At 34.2% G+C, this 26,484-nt stretch overlaps 1 protein-coding gene across 2 annotated transcripts in view; it reads right to left on the bottom strand.

Moving 5' to 3' along the window:
• Nucleotides 1-26,183, bottom strand: part of Dally (division abnormally delayed protein) — a 308,320-nt gene extending 282,137 nt beyond the window's left edge. For both annotated transcript variants that reach the window (XM_076789540.1, XM_076789541.1), the window contains exons 1-2: nt 25,247-26,183; nt 5,346-5,486 (exon numbers count right to left, since the gene is read on the bottom strand). In XM_076789540.1, the coding sequence (XP_076645655.1) occupies nt 5,346-5,486; nt 25,247-25,478 (373 nt within the window). In that variant the 5' untranslated portion in view covers nt 25,479-26,183. The remainder of the gene's footprint in view (nt 1-5,345; nt 5,487-25,246) is intronic.
• Nucleotides 26,184-26,484: the final 301 nt, after the last annotated feature.

The raw sequence follows: 26,484 nt of genomic DNA, 5'->3' as shown, positions 1-26,484 counted from the left end.
ATTTCCTTCATACAGTCCGCGACAATACTATAAGACATCACTTAAAACGAAATAAGTATGTATTGTATGAAAGAATTTCATTGTCTTTCATGCAGAGTGTTATTATTTACTTCCGGGGACGTCGTTCCACGCACTGTTTTCGTCAGAATTTCTATGAACTTGAAAGCTACACAAGCTTGACCTCTTGTTAGCCGCGACAAATCTATAAGACAGTTGCTCGCAAACAGTGAAAGCAAAAAGATCATCAATGAAATATTCTTCTAATGTGTCAGTAATTGAAGTAAATAATTTAAGTAAAACCTGAAAAATATTAACCAACTTGCAATATTCGTGTTTATACATGATGCCACGAGGAAAAAAATTAAATGAAACAGAGATTAAAATTATCAATAATTTGCGAAATGAAAATCATTCAGTGGCAAAAATTTCAGAAATTCTTGAAAGAAGCCGTTGTGTAGTTTATAATTATTTAAAAAATAGTGAAAACTATGGTAAGAAGAATCCAGGAGGCCGTCCAAAGTTGACAACTGCATAAGACAGACGGAATATTTTACGACATTCATGGAACTCTACATCACGACAAATTGCGACAGAAACTGGTATAAAAACAAGTGTCAGGACAGTACAAGGAATAATAAAGGCTTCAAATCATTTAAAAAGGCGTAATATTTTGAAAAGACCGCCGCTAACTAACCGCCATAAAGAAGCCAGATTAGAGTTTGCAGAACAACGCATGCATTGGCGTAAGAAATGGAGGAAAGTAATTTTTTCTGACGAGGAACGGTTTACTTTAGATGGCCCTGATAATCTAAATTATTATTTTCACGATTTAAGAAAAGAGGAATTGATACTGCAAAGGCGACAAATGGATGGAGAAGGAATAATGATTTGGGTGGCTATAGGATACCATGGAAGAACTGAAATTGAATTTATTTCCATAAAAATAAACAGCAGGAAATACATAGATGTTATTGATAAGCACTTGTCAAAACATGCTCAGTCCATAGCAAACCAAAAATACATTTTCCAACAAGACAATGCAGCTGTGCATTCAGCAAAGGTAGTACAGGCCTTCTTTAAAAATAAGGAAATAGACGTTTTATCATGGCCAGCGAGATCTCTCGACTTAAATATCATTGAAAACCTTTGGGGAATACTAGCCAGGGAGGTGTATTCTAAAGGAAACCAGTGTAGTACTGTAGAACAATTGAAAAACTACCTTGAAATGGTATGGAAAAAAATTAAGCAAAAAACGATTAAAAACTTGTATAAATCTATTCCAAAAAGAACGTTACATGTCCTAAAAAATAAAGGTGGCAACACATAATATTAATAACCGATAAAAACAATCTGTACGTGTTAATTTTTTACAAAAACATTACCTGTCTTATAGTTTTGTCGCAGTTAATAAAAGGTAAGTTGGTGTTACTTTCAAATTCTTAGAAATACTAACGAAAACACTACGTTAAACGACGTCTCCAGAAGTAACTAATAACACTCTGTATGAAAGACGATGAAGTTCTTTCATATAACACATAATTATTTCGTTTTAAGTGATGTCTTATAGTATTGTCGCGGACTGTAATTCAACAAACGCTATAGCCAGTTTTGGGGGTTAAATTTGACCCAGGCCCTATATTAATCTTGTTTGAACTATTCAAATATACTTCATTTGTAAGGGTAGTTATAGACGAAAATCGAAAATCCAGTTTTTGGCCCATTTTCACCATTTAATGACAATTTAAAATTCTGAAAAAATGTGGCACATTTCGGATATCAAGCCACATACTAGGAATCGTAGCTATTATGATGAGATGTGTTCTTTTGCGTAAATACGATCAATTAGTTTGGTGGTAAATGGGGAAAATGGGCCAAAAACTGGATTTTCGATTTTCTTCTATACCTACCCTTACAGATAAGGTATCGAGCTGAAACTTGGCAGAAAGGTTTTTTTTTGCTAGGCTATCGAATGGTTCAAACTACATTAAAATAGGGCCAGGGGCGAATTTGACCCCAAAAACCGGCTATAGCCTTTTTAGAATAAATATAATGCAATAACTTCATCTGAAATTATTATTTAAAAGAAAATTATTGAGCTTTTTACGTACAGCTCAGTCATCGAAATGATTATTAATAGGCGTCCGATGTTAGAACCAGAAAGACGTACTGATTTTTATGAAACTTATATTACTGAAAGTAGCATAGGCTATATATTATCACACTAACTTATTAGGGGGCCGAACAGCGACGCTAAAGGTGAAGTAAGTCGGAGAAAAACGGCCATCCGAGCGGCTTTTATTGCATACGCTGCCTAAACCTTTCAAGATAATATATCAAAATGATGTATGGAGGAATTGTTGGCAACAAAAAGAACTGCAAAAAAGTCCGCGACAACATATATCTATACATTACAGATAACTTACAATGAGCGTTTTTATTTTGCAACTTGCAGTCAAAAATAATCGTTCAACTTCCAAACCGTTCTTTGTTTAATTAATCAATGATTCCGTCTCACTGGACTGCGAATATTATGCATTTAACATCAAATTGAGTAAGTACAATTTAATACAGGAATAAGATTAAATGATTTTAAGGATATCAATATATTATTATTATTATCTTATTAAACGTATTCAAGAAAAAATACATTTTTATTTCGTCCCTGTTCCTTGCAATTCGTGTTGAAAATTTTTATTTTACATAAAGATTCGCAGACTACTGATCACAGTAAATTGTATATTCACCTTGAATATGTAACGTTGAGGAAAAACGTTCCATACAAAATATGAAAAGCATACACATTTTAGGAAGTATAGGCATGTTAGTAAAAAAGCGTTTGAAAAAATATCATTTTTACAATAAAAATGAATCTTAAGAATTCATATGACATACAATACATTATGCGGCCACTAATTTAGAACACTCTTGTATTATAATAATTACATTATGGTAATTTAAAACGTGAACTAATTTTTTTTAATGTTCGAGACAGAAAATAAAGTAAAACAACAAAAATAATAAAATTTCTCGTAACTCAACGAAATTGTTGAACCCGTACCTTTCTCGTTTAATAAACAATAATTGATCGTGTTATTTTTATGAGCTCTTTTTGTGCGTTTTGTTATTTTTTCCGTGTATTTTTATATTTTATTTGACTTGTATATTATATCCTGTTTTGTTTATTTGAAAACCGGAAAGCGGAAAACTCGTGATCTATGTATCTGTCATACACAAAAAGACGAACAAAATTATTGAAACAGTTATTCTATATGTTGCATGGAAAATTGGCCTCCCTTTATCTACACATCATACCTATTCGAAATAGTCAATTTACTGCAATAGAGTTTCTTCTCTTATGAAGAGATCCCTCCTCTGCAAAAGAATGTTTTTCTCTCTCAATGAAGATTCACCGTACTTTATTTACGAAATGTGTCCCAGAAACTTTCCAGATTTCCGAGCGAGCTTCACGAGCACTGGGAAAGTTCTGAAGAATCCGGTTGAGGGAATCTTCTTAAAGTCTTTCCACAAATATTCCCGCGGTTTCTAACGATATTTACGTTACCGAGGCAGAAGATAGATAAACAAATAGCACAGCACGGAAAGGTGTGAAAAGAGAATTACACACTTGCCATAGTATAATTTCGGTCGTAAATCGCAAACCACATAATGTATTTCATAATTCTAGACGATTTTATGTTTTAACCATCAATGTTTCATTTTAGATTTCGTATTTTGGAATTATAAAATTTTTTTTATCTATACTTGAAACATCCTCGAGACATCCTCGAAAATGTCACGACGTTTTACTTTAACGCTAGGTTTACGGAGCTTCAGAAGTGACTATTTTACATTGCTTTATAAAAATAACAAGAATGTATTGATTTAGATTTTCTGCGATTTTGATTGAAATACAATCGAGCGAATAATTCCACACGAATGCATCTTTACACTCTGAATAATCATAAATTAAAAAATATAGAGTCCGTCATTTTGACGGATTCCGTAAATCTAGTGTTAAAATCAATCGCCGGTCGCAAATATTATTATAAAACTAATATCAATTAGAACCATGACTTAAAAATCTTCACGTATAGTTAGGCTATATACTCTACCAACAGGCACAAATAACCGTAGTAAAAAGAAGTTTCAACGACAATAAGCACACTAATTGATATGCCTCAAGGGCAAAGAAGAGACAATGAAAGAACAGATGATGGAGCTGACGAAAACAACGAAAACAGATGTACGTGTACACGCGCGTCCGCGAGAAGGAAGGAAAGAGTGGGTGTGTTCCAGTTGGCACGTAAAAATAGTAACTGCGGTTGAGTTTTGCCAATTTAAGAAACTGTTTCGCTCAATCCCATTTCTGGAGCTTTCAGCGAGGCTACGAAATACCCCATTCTGGCAATCTGTCGTTGCTGCCCTCTTTTCTTATTGTACCCTCGGTTTGTAAGTCGAAAAGAACATGTTTAGACCAACTTCGTTATTATGGCAGACTCGACCGAGTTTCTCCCCTGCAGCTCATGTTTTAGTAAACCATTTCTTATAGTACACAGCAGTAAATAAATATGAAGAAACAGATAATAAATATTGACCGGGAAATCTCACTTTCCAGGATGTAAATATTTGTCGTGTTACTAGTTTGTTGGAAATATTATTTTTCTGCAAATTATTATGTGAAATACAAGAATACCTAAAATTCACTAATACTAATGACACGGCTCTGACGTAGAGATTACAGCTGTACAGTTTTGCAGTTAATTGCATACTTTGTTTATTTCAAAATGCAACATATTCTCAATTTTAAAACATATATGGAACATATTACAACAGAAAATGATATATAAGCGCTGACAATTAGTCCACAAACTATTTAAACTCGGTAATGCATTTTTAGATTCGAATTATCAGTTCTGCATCTCTTGATGGAATTTGGATTAATTAAATTCAATATGATGTACATAAAGCTGTTTTCATTGTTTATATCAAATATGTAAAATAACTGCAAACCTCGATTGAAAATTTTGTTACCAGACATATTTAATTAATTTAATTTATTTATGGACAGGATCCTCTCATAATTCGAGTTATAATAACGTGAAAACAAATGTGAAAGCTTATGCTATATATTTAATAATATAAAGAAAATTAAATGGCGTGTGAACTTTAATGAATCTAACTATTTCAATTAAATATAAGTAACTGTTTCAGTTCAAGAAAAATACCATTATAAAAATGACACACACTGTAATCACGTGAGTTTTATGTTTCTAAAGTTGTTCCAGTTACGTCATCAAATTTTCTGTGTGACAAGAGATTTAATTGTTTCGTTTACGGTAACTTACCCCTCAATGCATCCGCTGTTGTTGCCAAAAGACCTTGTAGACTTCTGCTATGATGATGGATCAAGTCATGAAAATCTTGTCTGGCTTGATGTCTCAACTCTCGTTCAGTCTCTTGGTTACAACACAGGCCATTGCACGTCGCTGAAATAAAGTGAACATTTAATGTTTCAACTAAATTGAATTATTTTACGCAAGGGAAAGTTTTAGCGACTTTTACATCAAACATTACAGTTGTACAGAAAATTGCACGTTCACCTTTTTCACGGTTTACTACAGCAGAAACTGTATTATAAAATTAACGAAGTAATAATATATAATAATGTGTAGCACTGTGAACGAATGTACAAACGGAAAAAGAAAACATAGATGGAGGCAATGTCATTTATTTCATGTCCATTCATGTCTATTTCATGTACATCTAAAATGTTTATCTGTAGATCTCTTACTTTTCACAGCCCAATTATTAACACTTATTTGTTTATTTTAAATTCGGTGATTTTCTCATATGAAAATTGAAAGTAAATGAAGACTATTCAACTTGTTATTAATTAAAGCTATTAATATGTTGGCGAAACGTAAAAGGGTAAAATACTATAGCTTTGTTTTTCCTTTTTATTTTACAAATATTTATCGATTATTATTACATGTTTTCCTTTTCCAAAATTTTCTATGATATTCAATGATACTGCACTTTATAATTTCAACGCATATTTTGCCTCTGATGTAGATTAATCTTGGATCCTCCAAGAACGTAAAAATCTACAATAATTTTGGAATTTATAAAAAAAAAGTATTAAGGAAGTTTTAAAAAGAAGTTACAAGTACGTAGGGGTATGATTTTTAAAAAAATGATTTTTCCAAAAAAATTTCGCATAGATTTATAGGCCCAAAGAAATGATATAATTTTTACTTCAACCATTTTTTTATATCTTTTGTCGTTTCCGATTTATATAGGTGTTCGGGACAAAAATCACAACTTCTAAACTAATCAATTTGCGACCTAAGTGACTTGATACTTTTTCAAAAGAATACCCAACTTATGCTACGCGGCGGCCTGGAGAGAATGAACAAGTTAACAATGATCTCGACTAACATTTCCATTTCGGTCAAATTAGAGCAATCAACATAAAATTTAAGTTCATGTCCGAGAGTAATACACAAGAAATCACGGATATACTGAAAGATAATTATTTTAGAAATCACTTCGAAGTAAATAAACATTTTGCATACAAAATTAGGATAATCTGTTATTATTGTATTAAAATTACTTACTTAGTTTTAAAGCTACTACAGTGTTAAAGAATCTATGAACTTACGAAAATCAAATGGAAAAAATAAATATTTCATCAATGGCACGAGTTTAAAAAAGTGCACTGATTTTTGGAATAAACATTGCGTCTCAATTTCAGCAAGAATTTTATATATTCGGTAAACGTTACGAGTAATGTTAGAAACTACGTTTCGTTATTAAATTTTACGATAGAGAAATTATTCGAATTACTGATTTTTGTCCATTAAAAAACGGCAAAGGACGGGATACGACTAAATTTTTAGGTAGGTCTAACGAACACTTGTGCAAAGTTTCATCAAAATCGGCGTGTATCGGTAATCGGGGTTCCCTAGTTAGTATTCGAACCACTGCTGGACATAGCGACGCAACACGATCTCGTCGTAAAACACTCAATCGATCGCGATAGCAATGAAGAACGGTTGCAATAATCATTGAACGGAGTTTTTGCAGATGAAATTGCTGTTTGACAGAAACGTGAGAAGAAGGTCTCACGTCTCGCCGCCTCATACAATTACGACATGAAGACGATTGCTCGATAAAATACGATAGACTCGTATCTATCGGGCTAACGGGACCTTCAAGAGATCCTGGCTCGTTTCAATAGGTCCTTTCGGCCTCGTTCTAGGTTTCATCCACTACCTCTTCCTATTCGCCACCGATCGTCTATCCTTACTGTAATCGTACGTGTGCCCCATTTCGCCAAACGTATTGCACCCCCCGTGCACGCGATTTGCTTACCTACACAAAACACACAAACAAGCCTTTCTATGCACACGAATCGCCTCCTTCACCCTTTCGACTCGAGTTTCTTCTATTCGAAACTTATTCTTTCCCTTTTAGAAATCGAAGTTAGTTGCCTGGGGCTGAGCGCATATCGAATCTGAAACCTATGTGTTAATATTTCAAACTGGAACCTACGTCTGTCCAGTTAGAGAGTGCTGGCGATGTAGAGATATCGAAAAATTAATTTATTTGGGAAAAATGTAATGTAGATCGAAAGTACATTTCAAATACCAATACGCTCCGACACTGAACCAATACGCTCTGGCTTTGGACCGATACGCCTGGAAGCAAACGGATTTTGTAAAAGAATGGTTACTTGAAACATCGAATTGTTGTGATCGTTTGGCTATCCCAATAACCAGATACAAATCCCGTAACAATCTTTTGGTCTATTTTAAGTACAAACAGAAAAGTCTATGGTAAAATTCAGAATTTGGATTGATCGTATTCGAAAAGTTTAGAGGTCACTACTTGTTTCGTGCAAAAAAAAACATTAGAAGAAAGCACACCAAATCGATAATGGAGAAAATTGGATCCATTATTAAGTAAAAGAGTATTATTGTTTTGGATGTATTTTTTTATCCATATCCTATTTTATTTGTTGGACAAATTGTACGCATTCTAACAGCTTTTTTGGGAAAAAGCGTGTGTCCCAGTAGAGTTAAATAAGTTTGAGCCCTCTCCATCTTTTTCAGTATGTTATATGCGTCATTTTATCATAAAAAATACATAAAATACATATTTTCTTAGCCCACTTAAGATTTTGCAAAACACATTCTACAAAGAGGCGTCTCGTCGCCTTTTATGCAAATTTTTTCGGAGATTTTTTAGGATCTTTTAAGATCTCAATAAAATATTTTAAGATTGTTTTGAAGACTGTTGCAAGCTTGTATCGAACGGACCCCTCGATAGTCTTTATAGTTTGAAATTCAGCAACAAAAAATAAATTTGTATAGTTAAGATATTCTTGATAAAATATCAAAACTACCATTAGATTAGCTGCTCTTGTTTTCGTTTAATTAATTCTTAACAATGATCTACTCTTTACGGCGATAGACCGGAAACCCCTTTTGAAAGCTACCATGAAATACCATTCCATCCTAACTTTGTTACGACTATGGTGAAGTACGTGAGGAAAATGATCTGCTTTATGATAACGTTATCGCTAGTAATGGAATAAATGCTCAAACAACTTGTGTCCCCAATTATCACGTATTTAATAGCATTGAGTAAATGGGTTCTTAACACGTTATTTATCAACAAATCAAATCAATACTTTCTAAAGGTAAGTGATTTATAGTTGAAGATTTATTTTAATAAATATCTTAACAGTAATATAATCTGATATTATTTCTTTTAAGATTACTACATATTTAAAAAAAGCGCGGTGCTTTAGAAGTCTATTAATAGGATTCCGATAAATAAAGTGTTAATAGACGGCGTGAGAATCATATTTGATCAAATACCTTAAATAGTGTATCTTTTAAAAAAATGTTTATTTCTCGGTAAAGTATCCAGCCGTGCAGGTAGATTTCAGAAATTTCAAACCATTCGTTAAGAAGTGGCACTTTCTGTTTATTTTACTTATCAAATGTTTATCCATTTGTCTGTATATTTACACGTGAAAAGCACGTATCTAAGTACACACAAAATAGGAATAAATTGGAGTGTTTATTTTTGCATCATAAAAAGTATTACAGCATTTCCCACAGTTTTTTACGAAGCAAACCATTTCGGTTATGAAAGCAAATATGTAACATTCGGAAACGATAAAAAGGAACTTTATCTTTAGTTTAGTCGAGTATTCAAAATACTATTCAGGCTCTTGAATATTTCCGCATTGGGTTTATGTTTCCAGAATACGGAGGAACTTCTTACACTGCCTTTCGTAGTTACTTATTGATCAATGACCCGCGTGCCTTTGACCGCGGATGGTTTTGTTTGCAAGTACAAGTACAAGTACAAGTACAAGTGTATTCTTGAGAAACGTTGTTTTTTAACGGCAACTTTTACCAAAAAATTTGAATATTCCTAATTGCAGATGATGTGCTCACCATTATTTTCAATGAACATAGGTTTTTCAAAAAATTTTCGGAGTTCTGATTTAAGAAAATCATTCATTCATTCAAGCAGTCAATATTATTGAGTTCTTGATAAGTTAAGAATATGGTTTTAATTACCAAATGAAATAGTGATCAGTTGGAAAGAAGTTACGGGAGTGTAGCGGGTGCAGTATGATTTCCAATTGTAACTTTTCACTTTTCTTTACAACTATACTCGCCATGTGTAAATAAGCGGTATTGTGATCAAACAGAATTTCTCACGAATCTAAGGCCTCGGTCCAGACCGAAGAGAACTGTTAGCGAGCTGTTCGCAAACTGCTCGCGAACTGCTTGCAAACTGCTCGTGAACTGCTCCCAAACTGCTCGCTGAGAGGCCTTGTCTAGGCCGAAAAGAACTGAAACAGCACGCGCTGAAATTCGCGAAGTACTCGCCAGTAGACCACAAGCAGTTCCTGACTTTCAATAATTTTCACCTTGCTTTTAATTTGTTTAAGCATCTTTACTAGAATTGTCGATGAACTGTGATACGACAGTTACGGAGATACTACTCTATACGCAATAAGTAGAATCGGTAGATCATGATCAGACGCATCAACCGATTCCTACCTAATAGCTAGACTGCGGATTTTCTACATTTATGACAAAAGTAAGTAGGTATAATTTAACACAGTAAAGCCAATTGCAACAAACTGGAATATAATAGAAATTTATTTTCTTTTTTAATATGTTTAATAGATTGCAAATAATATAACAGTATTTTTATATTCTTGTAGAATGTTGCTATTTAGGTAGAAAATTTTAATTTTGCAGAAACATCCGCTGTCTACTAATAGCACGCGTTATCGCTGAATTTTCAAACTCGATTTAGGTACTCGAAAACGAAGCGTCAAATGAAGAAATCTTTCAATTGCAAAACACAATTTGTCAAATTAACTCTCCTAGATGGATTTTTATATTAAGAAAGTGCTCAATAACTGTTTCTGGTTTGCAAAATTTAATAAAAATCTAGAAAATTGCATGTAGGACGTAGTTAACGTTTCAAATAAAAATCGTCAAATATATTCGTAGCTAAAGAAAAGCAATTATATTTTGGATCAAATGTCACAGATGTTTCAATAAATATTAATGTTGAATGTGTTCCTTCAAAGAAATTATGAAGATCGACATTCACATTAAAATTATTATTGAAAAAGTTTTCAAGTGATACATAAAAGTGAACAACTCATTGCACAAAGCTGTTAACTTTGCAATGCTGTAAAACATGTGCATCGCTAAAACACGATTTACAAGGTTATTGATTAGAGTTAGACAAACGTTACCGTCGAGATATAATATCGCGCCTCTTTTTTACGAGTTTTTTTACTGAGCACCCCGATAAAAAATGTAGCACATCACGAGACCATGAATTATCTCGTGTATCAAGATGCGACCGCTTATTCTGCAATTTCATTCAATTCCTCTCGAGTTCCGTTTAACAAGCATCACGCAACAGAAATTGAAAAATTAACTGATGTCTGTTAAATCGATAACAAGTTCATAAAATTGGAGCAATGTTCTATTACACAAAAGGATTGGATTCGCGTTTATATGGAAAAGATCGTATTAAACGTATAAAATGAGTTTACTGGTCATAAAACTAAAAATAAATTCCAATACGGACAGTTTCATACGGTGCGCTAAGAAATTTAATTGTTTCAAAAGTTATAAAAATTCTATGCCCCGTTGCTTGAAAATAGTTGATTCCTCGCGATAATCACAATATGAAACAAAGATTTTTGTTTACTGTTCACAAAATAAAAGATAAAATATGTTTGAACGATTCTCGACATAAAATTTAAATTAACATCGTTATCATTTTTAGATTCGAACAGTCAACCCGTATAACGCAATTAAAAAATTGGTTAACGGTCGGCCAGCCGACTATTCTTACAACTACAGTAATTAATGATGTTTAGAATTATTTACTGCTTTATTTATAAATTTTTTAAACACATTTTTTGAGGATACTTCTTGTAGATATGTTAGTCTTTCTTTCGTTTCTAATTTTACAGTTGTTTACTTAATTTAATTGCCAGACACCGAGGAATCGAATGACGATTTCTATACATTGGGTCGAAAAAGACCCAGATATCGCCGTCGGAGGGTTAACAAAGACTGTTTCTACACACCTTTCCTGATAGTATATTTGCCGCCACATAAAATACATAAGTACAGTATTTTAATATACGGTATACAATTATACGGAAGTCTACGTACTTTCTAACATGAAAATTTTGTTTGGCGTGTCAAACATTATTGTGCAGACAATTAAATTCTATTTTCATATAGTAAGAGGTAAGAATTATTAGATTAATATTATGTTGTTAAACTTCATTCAACTATATTCAAAGAAACTAAAGCAAATCAAAAAGTTATGTACATAGACTAAAGCATGCATTTTACATGCACAACACTGTAAAAGTGACAATTTAATGTTAGATAAGCAATTTCCTTATTCTACATTTTCAATAATTATTCGTAAAAGTAATCGATGGTTTTTTTCATAAGCTTACAATTTTTTTAAACATTCTATATACAGATAAAAAACATAAAAATCGTTACCTTCACTTTGTCTTCGCAATTGCGACCAAAAGAAATAAAAAAAAAATTATTTACTCATTACCTAGTAAATTAATCCTTCTAATATCCGAAACAGAACTCAAGCAGTTTGGTCCAATTTGAAGAAAGTTATTCGTTTTTAAAGGGTGTACGAGAACTTTCTACACCCACTAATATTTTATAATTAATATTTATAATAATATAATATTTTATTTCGATTCGAAAGAATCGATTGACATTCATACATGTTTCGTGCTATTTAAAATCTTCACCGTAAGACTCATGCGATTTGCATATAAATAATCCAGAGAAATGTTAAAGTACTCGATACGCTCGCAAGATGAATTTCAACGCTTTTCCACTTGTTCATATTTGGGACATGATTTCACCCTTTATGTGTGGGTATCCCGTGAAAAAAAGAACAAAGAGCGAAAACCTTTAGCCGTGAGAACGAAGCCGTTTCAAAGTCTCGCGATGGACCGCACCACACCCTGACGCATCGTAAACCGTTCGAGACACATTCTCACTGTCGGTCCCTTTTATTCTCTTTTTTCTTTCTCTTCTATCTTTATTCGTGGCGCCTCCGTCATTTCGAATGATTCAAGACGGAACTCGTCGCACAGGTACAAGGATCCCCCCTCCTGGCAACATTAAAAAGGAACCGATACGCATCTACGTGTACTGGGTGTCCCGAAATAATCCTATCCCGTGCAAAATTCATCGAAACCGTGTAATCAAGTTTTTAGGAATTCAGTTTTTCAAATGATCCACATCCCGTCCATTCCAACGGAGCTCGTTATTAAATCTAAATAAGTTACAAATAAAAAGTATTCGAAATAGTAATTGAAATACATAATTTTATTGAAATAGTATGTCAAGATTCATTTTATTTTACAAGTTTACATATAAAACTCGGTAAATATTAATTGAAATAACAGTTACTGTAGAACGTATCAGAAATAATTATTGAAAATATTATTGATTGGCGGGATACACGAGAAGTAATTATTTTAACTGCTATTTCATGTTAATGAAATAATTAATAATGTCAAAACATATCCACAGTTATCTTGCAAAAAAGATTTCGTTTATGTGCGAAACTAATACACAGAAATTCTATTCCACAAATAATGGCAGAAATATTTATTTCAAGTAGCTTTACCGCTCGTGCTGAATAAATACGTAACCTAATTGAAATTCATTTACTTTACATGTTTCATAGATTTTAAAATCGAAGTAAATAATTATTTCAAATACTATTTTACCGAGCATTGTATTGATCGTATTGCTTCGAGATGTTTTACAATCTACAACTGTACTTTTGTTGTTTTAAAGTCTCCGAAATAGTTGTTCAATAATTATACCCGTATGCTTTCAGCATTCCATAATAATTATTTTTATGTATACGCTCTGTTTTGTTGTGTTCATGTCATGCTGTTATTTAATAATGGTAATCTGCCGTTTTATAGATACGTTTTTCATTATAACACATTAATAAATGTAAAGACAATTGAAATATTTATATTTTTAGACATATGCAATAATTGTGACAAAGTGAAAGTAATTAAAAATATTGAATATACAATTGTACAATTGATGTACAATTGACTAGGGAAATTTTTATTTCGTACAAAGGTCAGAAATCTTGTTACATGAAGTGTTAATTATGTCAGAAATGTTAATTGACTACCACAACAAAATAAAGTAATTTATTTAATAAAATAACCATTTGAAACGAAAAAGGTAATATGATACTGAGTACCTTCTTCTTGCATTTTGCAGTTATCAATAAAACTTGGTACTATAACTATGTGGGCGCAATTGTTGTTTTAAAAATGTACAAACAGTTCCGTCATCCATATACACCTATATATGGTGATACGGCAGTCAACGTGTTAATTGCGATCTACAGTGACTCCCATTAATATTCTGACACTCTTCAAAAGAAGTCAAAAGACGATAACTTTTTTTATGAATTTTTATGAAAAGTTAGAACAATTGGTTTACTACATGATATGAAAAAAGTTTTTTGTACCTATAAATTGTACCTTTTAAATTTTCAATATAGGCCCACATACTAAGTTGTAAAATAAAACTTTTAGTATTTTCTCTGCAATTCCTACCAATTTCAATTTTTTAAAAAATTTTTTCCCATGATGTAGTAAACCAATTGTTCTACCTTCTCAAAAAATTCCAAGTTTTATGTTCCAATATTTAAAAAGTTATCGTCTTTTTAAGTGTGACCGAATGTTAATAGTAGTCACCGTAGGGATATAAAAAGTTAGTTATAAAAGCACAATACTATAAATGCTTTCATGTACTTCTTTGAAGCCAAAGTTGTGCAGCTTTTCTAAATGTATTCGTGAAATGACTCTCAGCATTGACCTTGGCAGCACATAATAAAGTCATTAAACCGGCAACGTGGACCCTATTCTATACAATCACCAGTCCCCGTTTACGAGGTTCACCCTGTACATTGCCAAAGTTCGAGCATTCGAAGCATCAGGTAGAGTGGTACGCGTAAAGAAAGTCATCCGCAGCAAGCAAGATGCGGGAGGTCTCCCAAGGCGATTCTTCCATTGAGTTCGCCACCATAAATGCACTCGAATAGTTATACGATGTGTTTCACGCAACCTTTAACACTTCGAACATTCTTGTTACACGGTAGGTTTCGAAGGAATGTACCCTACAGTTGCGTAGTTTCCTCTGAGACACGGTATCTTATGTTATCGCAACTATAGTTTGACGACTTACAACAATAGCGGTCGTTAAAGATTGTACAAAATATTGAAGCCTTACGAATGAAGCTTTATTTTGTCTTCGAACATGCAAAGTGCAGTCTGAATGTTTATTATTCTATTTTCTTTTACCAATTATTCTTGGCACAAGTTTAGTCACTACATGCCAGTTTCGAAACAATTACGCGAAAATATTTTGCTATAATTTCAATTTCAACAGAAATATTACAGACAACAAGTCAGGTGAAATACGCTGTATGTGAAACACTTCACGAGGTGGATAAAAGAGGTCTACTTCTCGAAAGTTGTTTGCATTAGAAAGTTGGCATTCTTCAAATGTACCTATTCATCGTTATTAGAAGACAAGAGACATTTAAAGACATTTAACACTAACTGTACCACGATCGGTCAAACGATCGGTTTCACATTTTTTATTTAGTAATTATTGAAGTAACAAAGACGCTTCTATTAGAAATTATTGAATGAAATTCTTCGTTCAAGCGCGTATTGTTACAAAAGTTTCAAGAAATCTAAATAAATTCAGTTTTGTAATTTTTTTAAAAGACCGTATACTAGTCACATTTTTTGCTGAATATGATTAGTGTTACAAACAGTAGGAAATCTACTTTCCACGTCAACTATTTATAAAACAAAGGTTGACGTACGTAAATATTTTTCTGCATTTTTCTGCAGACAGAGGCAAAACTGGTACTTGAAACGGATTAACGCAATATTAAATTCATCTTTCTCCTTTTTTAAACCATTCACAACGGTCACTATTATTTGCGATAAATTGGAGAGCAGATTTAAAGCAAGCAATATGCGTGAATTGGTACGTAGACAGGTTTTAATCACAAGTAAACTGCGAGGCAGGATTCGAGAAATCAATATTTTTACAAAGCCAATAATTCATTGAAAGGACTCTGATTAAAAATTCTCCAAATTCTATGAAACATAAAGCACACGTGGAATGTGATATGGATGAATACGTATTTTGATTACATTTTTGTTACGAATGCGAAAATATTTAATACGATAAAAAGCGAACGAAATACTCTACCTCCATACGAAAATATTACAATAAACATAACTTTTCCAAATATAAAAGTAAATCTATTGTAGGTTTCACGGTATAATAACAGGTTCGATTTTTAAAGTATCGCAGAGATCAAACGAAAGCTTGTAATGAGGTAATCATTATTTCCATTTGAACGTAACTGCAATTGATCGATTGTAAAAGTAAAATCAAATTTTAAGTAAACCGACGACGGTACAAAGAATATCAAAAGCATTTAACATTCTTCAATGGACTTTGAAGAATATTGTAAAGTGTATGTAACCATCGTTCATCGTTCGGATCAATTTAAACCGAAACCCAATTATTGATTTATGTAAATTTACTTTTGCATAATTGTCTTTTGCGTTTCGTCGCATTCTTATCATCAAAGATTGTCTTTCCATGGCCGTTCTACTGTGTATTCCGAAAGAGTGTAATACATTTCCATAAAATTATATTTCTATTAGCGCCAAGAACCAGCACTAGTGAGCAAATTGACTTGTAACAGCTCATAAAATTAACAAGACTACATTTACGCACGACTTTTATTGCAAATTTATGCTCAAACGTAATCAATATTTACTATTTTTTTCATAATTCTTGTCAATCACAATATTCTTGGACGTTTTTTTACAAATCATGTAGTAACCAATAAAGTTATGTAGGAACTAATCGGAAGTTCGTAAAGAAACTCAAATCATTTAGTCCACTCTTAAAAGAGTTATTCTATTTTAAAGGGTGTACGGAGACTTCTTTGACTGATCTATTTAGTCCCAATTGTCAAAAGTCAATGATTTTGAATGCTTTTATTCGGAGCTTTGACATATGCGCTTACACTGAAGAGCAAAGATTGAACCAATGAAACCATTTCTACAAAAAATGATTATCTATGCGCTTCCCTGGCAAACATTATTCGATCAAACAAATCATGCGTCTGTCTTTGTAATTGTTCACACTTCCAATGTGGATAACGATTCCATCAACAATAAAGTCAAGTGGAATTATAAAACTTTGACATTGTATATGAAAACGAATATGTTCGCATTTTCATAATGTACAGAATGTATAAAATAGATACCGATTGAAGGAAAGATTTGATCACCCCCAACCATTTAGAACAGTTTTATGGAAATGTGTATTATCATTTTCACCGTTAGAAATATTGAAAAGTGTTCTGTTGCTTTGTTATGCTATTTAAAATTCGTCATAATTTTCACATAAAGATAGACACAGCTTATTATTTTATATTTGGTAAAAAGGCAAAAGAATCTGTTTTATTAACATTTTTCCTAACCGACTATCTAAAATATCTCGTTTGTTTTTTATGATAGAAGAAAATTTCAGAAGAAAACATTAGTTGGCTTAGAGGGGCAAATATTATGATAGGCAAAAGAATAACCTTTTTATTATCGCTATATGATAGCCGAGATCAAGACGAATACAACGACTTGTAATATTCTGACCTTCACGTGACCTCGAGTATGAAAAATTCATAAAAGTAGGGCACTTGATGTAAATAGTGAAGTAACGATGACATGATCCCCCTAGGATTTCAAAAAATGTTCTTGAACCTTGACTAATGACTGTAAACACGCTTACAATAAACAAACAATGATACAAACAAACAACAATGATACAAATGATGACGATGATGTTGATGATTGTTTGTTGTAAACAATGATACAAATTCTTCTCCTTTCGTTGACCTGAATTAGTACGTTTAAGAAATTTATCGGGATTTATTCGATAGTGAAAGATAACGTTATTTCTTTGAAACAATGGTTCACAGTGATGCAGAAAAGATAGAAACGGTTTTAGTTTATGGTGAGGCTAAAAATAACTCAGTACAAACATTCCATCTGTACGCAGAAAGATACCCTGCGAGAAATCATCCTCCTCGAAAAAGTTTTGACCGCATAATACAATTGTTTTGTCAAACAGGGAGTATTGAATCACTGAAAAGAAAACGTTCGAAGCCTGCTACTGGAGAAGATGCCGAAACTTTTCTATTGGCTACAGTCAATATTAATCCTACTACAAGTTGTTGAAAAATTGGAAATTCTTTAGGCATTTCCAAGCAAGTGTATGCCGAATATTGCAACGTCATTTTCATCCATACCATATTTCCTTACATCAGAAGCTTCATGGCATCGACTTTGAGACTCGTGTTGCTGTTTGTGCATGGACATTGCAGCAAATACAAAGAATTAAACATTTCTTTTATGACGTTCTCTTTACGAACGAAGCTACTTTTTCTAACCATGGACAACTGAGTACACATTATTGGTGCACTGAAAACCCGAAATGACGTCGACAAGTTGTACACCAGCATCCATGCAGTGTAAATGTGTGGTGTGGAATCGTTGGTGATAACATGAATTCTTCGTACTCAAGGTCATGTGAAGATCATAATATTACAGGTCGTTGGGTTCATCTTTTTCTCGGCTATCATGTGGCGATAATAAAAATATGTCATTCCATTTAAAAAAACTGCAATGACCTTGAAATCTCAAAAAATATAACCTTAAACAAATTTTTTTGCCTATCATAATATTTGCCTCTCTGAACCTACTAATAGTTTCCGCTGAAATTTTCTTCTATCATAAAAAACGAGATATTTTAGATGGTCGAGTTAGGTGATTTACCTTACATGTACAGTACTATTTTTCATATTTGACATACACTCAAATAATTTATTCAACAATTATCTGGCGGCTACCTCCTATGCTCGCCAGCAGATGACTAATTAGACGAGACTTTCCCGCTACTACCTGATCCGTTGCCGGTCACCGGTCCCTATTATACTTATTATACTGTCCTCAACCGCCTTCCGATATCCCAGCGTCTAGGGCAGGGCCTGCTAGTCCCATAGCAGGCCCAGGACGACAGGCTGCCTTTCTTTTTCTCCTTCTGTCTCGCGCATTCTCACCACGCTGCCAAAAATTGTTATGTGCCAGTGGTATATTTCTTAAAGCCTAATATTAGCGGAATTCGCAACAATATGTTAATAAAAAATACGGATCATCGCCGAGGCGAAAACATCGTCAAATTTTAAATAATCGTGTTTAATTTGTCTCAAATGATTTTCAGAAACTGAACGAGGTGAAGAACTTACTCATTGCATCTCATACATGAACTGGACTCACATATAATATGGCCAAGATGTCCATAATTACATATTTATTAATTGCTACTCAGATTTAGAAAGTGACTTTATTGTTCGCTCGTGTCGTTTTTTGAAGAAAAATAGACATTTTATTAAATTTGTTTCATTTATCTATATTATATAACTAATACAATTAAAATATGAGAAATAAAAAGAGGTTTTTAAGAGTAACAACAAAATATTTTATATATGTATCAACAGCAGTGGGACACCACGGTGGGACAAGTTGATATACTCTGCATTGATTAAGTAAATATTTTATAGTTCATTTTATATGTGTTTTTCTACAAGTTTCACATACAATATGTAAAGGAGAAGTCTCAAACAATATTTTCGCATACTTTTCTTTACGTAATTGATTGAAACAAAAATTGTAGAGATGGGAAACTGGTCTCTCCTACTATTTAGAGTATTTTATTCCCAATTTGATTTTGTACCAATGAAAAATGCTAACAAAAAGATATATTTCATCTGCTCCTTTGACACAGAATATTAACAATAGTAAGGCCAGGTGTATTTTTACCTAGTGGTCATAAAGTTCTAAAAGTTTAATCTGTACTAGTCTTGTAGAAAACACTGTAAGTGTATACAGTCGTTTTAAACCATTTTTTAATCGCGTTATGCCGGCATCTGTGTGCTTTCTAGAGCATTTTGGAGAATAATGAGTATGAACTGGAGAACAGTAAGGACAAACGGCAACGTGCGATACAGTTATAGTTGCGTTGTCTTTGGAAGGAAAAATATCGATTTCTCGTTCCCTCGAGAAATCGAACGCCTTTTTCTGAACGCCGCGGCGTGACGCGTTCCATAAAGCAGGCGTAGACTCGTAAAGTTTCTGTCACAGGAGACAACATCGTCCGGGTGTCCTTCCTTTTTGCCCCTCCGTGATCCTTTTGTAGTCGTCGCGAACAGCACCTTGACCTGAGAAACCCGAGGTAGCGCCACACAGAACGCTCAGGTACCAGGGAAAACCTTCTCACAGTTTTTCGCCACGATTTTTCATGATTCATCGTTAGCAGCCTATTGTTCGGCACTTCCCCAGCGGAGATATACTTACCGAACAGCCGCTCACGAATTTATCGGTTTTATTTGGTGTGCGAACGATTCGGCCGCAGGGATACGTAAGAGGATTCAAAGTGGACCTCTCAGCTCCACTTTACTCGTCCTTTTTTTTCTGTATGCTTTCAACAAGTTTTTCGATCGCTATAGTTATATAGTAGGTGTCAATTCGATGAATAGAAACCCGGCCTGGCGTCGGATGGTACAGTATTAACGATTATATATAAAAGTTATTTATGAAACTTGACTTTTTAATCGTTTGTTTTCTACTTTAAGTTAACTTTGTAGATTAATAGTTTAACTCTGTTTTAAGAGATCAGTTTTAACAGCGTAACAAATATTTAAGTGTAAAATATGAAAGAAATAGATTTTTATGTATATTAGTATTCTTTTGTCAACTCTAAGGAAAACATTATTATTTGTTTGTATTTAAAATATTATTTACCTCCTTCTTTACAATAGATTAAATGTTACTGTTTAACTAGGGAGGTAAAATTAGCAGAGAGTGTAGGAGAATAATGAAAATGTGGATGTGTAGCGAAGAAATATAGAAGCAATGAGAAAAAAAATTTTTTTTTTAAATGTGCGAGTGTGACGAGAAGTGTAAAATTTGTGATAATTCTTGTGGTAATAATAATGTCATATTATGTTAACAAAAATAACAGAACAGATGCGAAAGATCGATATTAGATGAGCATTGCGAAGAACGTAGAATAAACTATCGAAGATTGATTTCGGCAAGGAGCATCAACCAGACGAAGTTCCTAATGTCAAACAATAATACATATAGTTGTGAAGTAAAACTTCGCTACTGGGATGTGAAACCGAAACAAATATTTTCTGCTGTAGTAAACGTAATTCAATCGTGTTAGAATAATAATAATTATTATTACAGCATCATTCGGCACAAAGAAAGCGTTGCCTAACGGACACCCCAGATATTAAATTAAGGACTCAGACAACAGTCACAAAGCCATTCTCCGAGTAATTTGTCGCTTTAAATTAAGAACATTAACGTCATTGTACTTCAATTGGAGGCTGCCGCGGACGATTATCTCTATCCATTTACTCCATTAGGTGTGATGTATAGCACTTGACGTACGGAAGCAGATAAAACCGGAAGTGCATAAAACCGGAAGCTACATCAGCGACCCTTCGCCCTCGATTCGACAAGTGGTTACAGACGTGTAAAATGGGTTAGAATGGGGATAGGAAAGAGAGCGAGAAAAAGAGAGGGCGAGAGAGAGAGACAGAGAGAGAGAGAGAGAGAGAGAGAGAGAGAGAGAGAGAGAGAGAGAGAGAGAGAGAGAGAGAGAGAGAGAGAGAGAGAGAGAGAGAGCCGTTCGTTCATTCAGGTTCTAACGACCAGTAATAGTGCTCCAGAAATCGGTACGCGATCGGTATCGCGGATAATACCATTTACGACTCGGTTTCGCAGTCTTTACGACGCGTCCGAACCTGTTCGTGATATGCGGACTTTCTCCATACATGACTGCTCAATCGCGTGGCCTCACTATGTCGCGAACAATAGATGCTGTTCTTTTGACAAACTTCTGTGACACGCAAAATCAAACTTTCTCGGTCTGCAGCGTTCTCAGCGTCTCACGCACAGTGATAGGCACCGTGTCGAATACTTTGGTAATTGAAATACATCCGTGTAAATACCGAATACTTCTATCAAATATATCTCAAACTGATTTACACGAATACCTTTGCATTTTGTATTTAATCATGTCATGAAATATGAAGTACTTCTGTAATTTGTATTTACAGTGATTCGCAGTAATATTCGGACACTTTTAAACGATAACTTTTTTAACCCTTTGCACTCGAGTGGTGAGTCTGAAGCACCACTAGAAATTGTTGTGGCATTATTTCAAAGAAATGACAAAAAATATTACAAAATTTGTATTTAATAGATTACTAAACGTTTCAATATTATATGTAGAAATCGGATAAGTTTCGTATGAATAAAATGAAAATATTGTAAGACGGAAGAAAAATTTAGTTTTAGATTGAACACAGCGCCGAGTGCAAATGGTTAACACTGAACCATGTGACTTGGTCTTTTTTTTAGAAGTTAGATCAATTAGTTTGCTACATGGAGAGAAGAAGAAATTTTGAAAAAATTGCTCTGAATTGCGGGGAAAATATTAAAAGTTGTTTTCAACTTTAAAGATGGCGAAAATCCCGTTTTTTTTCGGCCTATAATTGTAACAAATCTAAAGATTTTTACACCTTTCGATGACTGTCGTTCTTTTTTCGCCTCGACCGATTTCAATGAAATTTTCAAACTATATTTATATAACTGACAAACACGTATTTACCAAATATATACAAAATATATGCTACTCATAAAAAAATAATGTGCTTGCATTCTTTTCAGTACACAAAACTGCAATTATAGCTTGCGTAACACGTATGCAGTAGAACGACATGAAAATGCATTTATGATTTATATAATACATAACAGAGTTACTACTAAGTCCTACAAGTTTCACTAAACGACATGTATTTTTTCCCAAGGTGGCATTAAGTTGCAAATTATACACACACAAGGCTACACAGACTTATTACAGAGTAGCTTGATGCAAATAAGCTTGAACTACCTAATCTATTAAAATGAGTTAATGGTGCACAAATGTTGCTTCACCACTGTACAATACATATCTTGTTGAATTCATGCTTTATTCTATAAAGTTTATGCTTAAAGCTACTTTGATATGGCGCAGCAAAATAATGAAAAGTAGGCATTTCAACCTGCTTCACCTTTTTTACAAAAACTTTTTATTTTTTCAACAACTTGTGTGTCATACATAATGTGAATGTTGTTTCAATATTATTAAAGGAAATACAACAACTGATGAACATTACTTTTAGCGTATCTATTGAGTACCGTTATCAAAAAATACATTCGGTTCTCTTTTAAAGCGACATTTGACTGACAGGGGTTAACCGAAATCCTATTCACAATACATTCAATCTATATGTATATGTTGATCCCAAACCACAGAACGAGTATCGATATGTTTCGAAAACATGCTTATTAGTTCTTTAATCTTCAAGATCGAATATCGCAGTAGTGCTTACACCTTGGCAATGGAGGACGACAATAGTGGCAGGACCAATTCAATGACAAACTCATTAATATTCCAATATGTATCAATTGCAGATATCATATTGCGATATCAAACGGATATCGAAACTGCACGTCATTGCTATTAGTGAAATCAGTTTGATGCTATTTCGTCCACTATTGATGTAACATGATTACAAAATTCTTATCTTGAAATGTTAGGTTGTTGTACATGAATTGTGCAATCGATGTGATTGCCATGTATTCCTTTTTATATGAGTGAAAAAATGAATACAATAACATTCCGTGATGTTCGGCCAAAATGTGATAGTAAATCAATTGTTCGTCGATGGTAGAAAAAATTCAAAAATGGAAAATGACAATCTTGTACGTGAATAACGTGAACGATTAAAAATTCAATTTCTACACGAATTGTGTAATTCAACTCTGAATGTTCAATTCGTACATTGGTTCTATTTACACATTTACAAATGAAAACGTAAAATTTTCTCTATAAGTCGAAAGTGTACGTATAAGCCGCTGTTTACACAAAACGGAGTAACAGCTATATACATAAACAGAAACAACATACTTTTATATTTTTAATAATAACGAGCAATACCTACTCCAGACAAGTAAAACGGAAACTATCAATTCTTTTCTCTTTAAAATTCATTTTATGGTTATATCCGCACGTGTTCTATGTATACGTAAATATATGCAATAAATAATAGACTACCAAGAGTTGAATTTGTTTCTTTAATAAAGTTTGGTAATTCGAGTAATATTATCCTTTCTACGATGCCCACAGAATAGGATTTTTTATTGTTAAATCACTGCTACTCCAAAATTTGAAAACTCTGCCCACTTCAAAATTTGAACTCTTCTGTTAGAATTATACTATATTAAGATATTGAACATTTTTGTTTATAATGCATGGTATTTTGAGTTAACCTTCAAGAAAATTGCGTGTCAACGTTTTTTCGGAGTAGGGTCGCCATATTACAGTGGCGGCGACTGTAAGTATAGTCTTTTAACCCTCACGTTCTGTTCACGTGTATAGTTACACGGAATATAGTTATATCGAAAGTAAAAGCAAATTAATAAAACGCAATAGTGCACACGTACAGTAAACTATGCATAGTTTATTTTAAATCTGTACGAGATAAGAGATGCTAAAAGGTAAGTGTGCAGTTCCGATCGGATTGAACCGAAGACAAGGGTTAAGAGTACAGCGTATCAGATGACCATGATGAAAGACAGATTTACCGGTCTCACGACAATTGAAGCGGGTTTTTGCAAGAAGTACTTAAATGCTATTTGATGTAATAACATTAAGTACCGTTTAGAGTAACGACTCTCGAGAGCCATTAAATAAATTTCATAATTAGAATCAGGCGGGTATAATCAAGACACCTAATTGATTTCGTCCGACGAATTGCAAACCTGTTCGATTTCCACCGTTTCATAATTCAAACGAGTTGACTTTTCAAAACAATTGAGAGGTTCCGTGCAAAAGGGAGCTATGCCGCAACAGTAGGTTTGTGGGATATCAAGTTTTTTATGAAAAGTATTTTCAAAAAAGAAAGAAAAGCAATTTTTTAATTCAAACTTATTAATACGAAGGTACATACATAGTGTATCTGGGAAAATGTTTCACTTTCTCCTTATTTCAATATTTTTCTGTACGCTTAACCCCTTGCCCTACAATGTTGAGTCAGACTCGTGATAAATAAATATCATGTATGTAATTAATTTCTTTTAAACCGAAATCGAATTCTATTTTGTTGTAGTCGATGTACAATAGCCTTTGGCGAAAACATAGGCATACGATAAGTATAAACTTTCTTTTCTTTTTTCTATGAAATTCTGAACGATGAAGTATTTCTAATCACTATAACCACAATATAAATAGTACTGCAAGGGGTTAAGTCTGAAAGTTGATTATTAGTAGCAGAATTGACTAAAATAATATTTTTTCAAAATGTTTTCTGGCACGGTTCACGCTTGTACGGAACTACTCGATTATCCGTAGATCTTACTCCGAGAATGTTAGAATTGGTCACTTACTTTTGGTAATGTCCTCCGATGTGTTCGGCTTGACGGGTACGATCGCGATTTTCTTGCTTTCGAAGAAAGGTTTGACACGCTCGCAATCGGCAGCCGCGAGATCCGCGTCGTTCCGCGAGTGTTCGGCGGATCGTGTCGATCGGGATGACACGAAATCGGAACAGCTGCACAACAGTATCAGAATGGACACAGGTGCGATGATCGCGTGACGATATCTCGGTATTGCTTTCATTTTGGTGGAATAAGGTTGAACAGGGCAGGCCACGGAGCGTGTGTATGTGAGAGTGTGTGCGAAAACGGGCAAGATAAAGAAAAAAAAAAAGGTAACTGAGAATAAACGAGCGGGCAGCGATACCGGCAAGTTCCGCAAGTCGTGATTGGGGGTGGTGAGGTTGGGGGGTTGGGGAAGGGGAATAGAGAGAAAGAGGACGGAACACGAGCAGCGAGACGATTCAATTCCACCTCCTCCTCCTTCGTCGCGTATTCGGCACGATCGTTCGAAGAGTCATCAACCGGGACGCCGGGACGAGACGCGGCTTCCTTCCCCTTTCCTCTTCGCTCCTCTTTCCGCGAATCAGCCGGGCTGTCAAACGTCGCGAGGATAAAGACGACGGCGGGTGTTGCTGCTCGGAGATCTCGAGACGTGCATTTGGTGCGATCGCACGATGGACGGACAGACGAGACGACGGCTACAGTAATCACGACGTGCACTGTCGAGAGACCGCGCGCAACACCGTGTTACGGCCCGCACACATGCACACCCGACCACTTTCGGTACACCACAATAATAAGAGAGCACACACATGCACGCACGTTTAATCGCACGCAAGCAAGCAAGCATGCATGCATGCACCACGCGACACGCGTTCCACGAGTATCTCGATGCGACTGAACTGAACCGAGAGCGGTACCGCGCGTGTATTCGCGATTCGACCGTCCGGCACTCTCTCCCACTATTCCTCTCGCTACCCTATCCTACCCCTCCACCGCGCAACTTCCACTCTGTGAATCCACTCTGAACCTCTGAACTGCTTATCCACCTACTTGCCGAGCCAAACCGCGCCAAGCCGAGCCGCCACAGTGGTCGATAAGTACGGAAATTGGGACAAACGTTAAAAAAATATTATTCTAGAAATTGAAAATTATTGTATTATTTGATTCATTAATATCTAATAGGCGTGTCGGATAAATTTTTTCCTTCGAATGAATATCGTTTATATCTAAGAAAATTCAAATGA

The sequence above is a fragment of the Halictus rubicundus genome, chromosome 6, assembly GCF_050948215.1.
Source record: "Halictus rubicundus isolate RS-2024b chromosome 6, iyHalRubi1_principal, whole genome shotgun sequence".
Lineage (NCBI taxonomy): Eukaryota > Metazoa > Arthropoda > Insecta > Hymenoptera > Halictidae > Halictus > Halictus rubicundus.
This window is presented reverse-complemented; position numbering and strand designations above follow the sequence as displayed.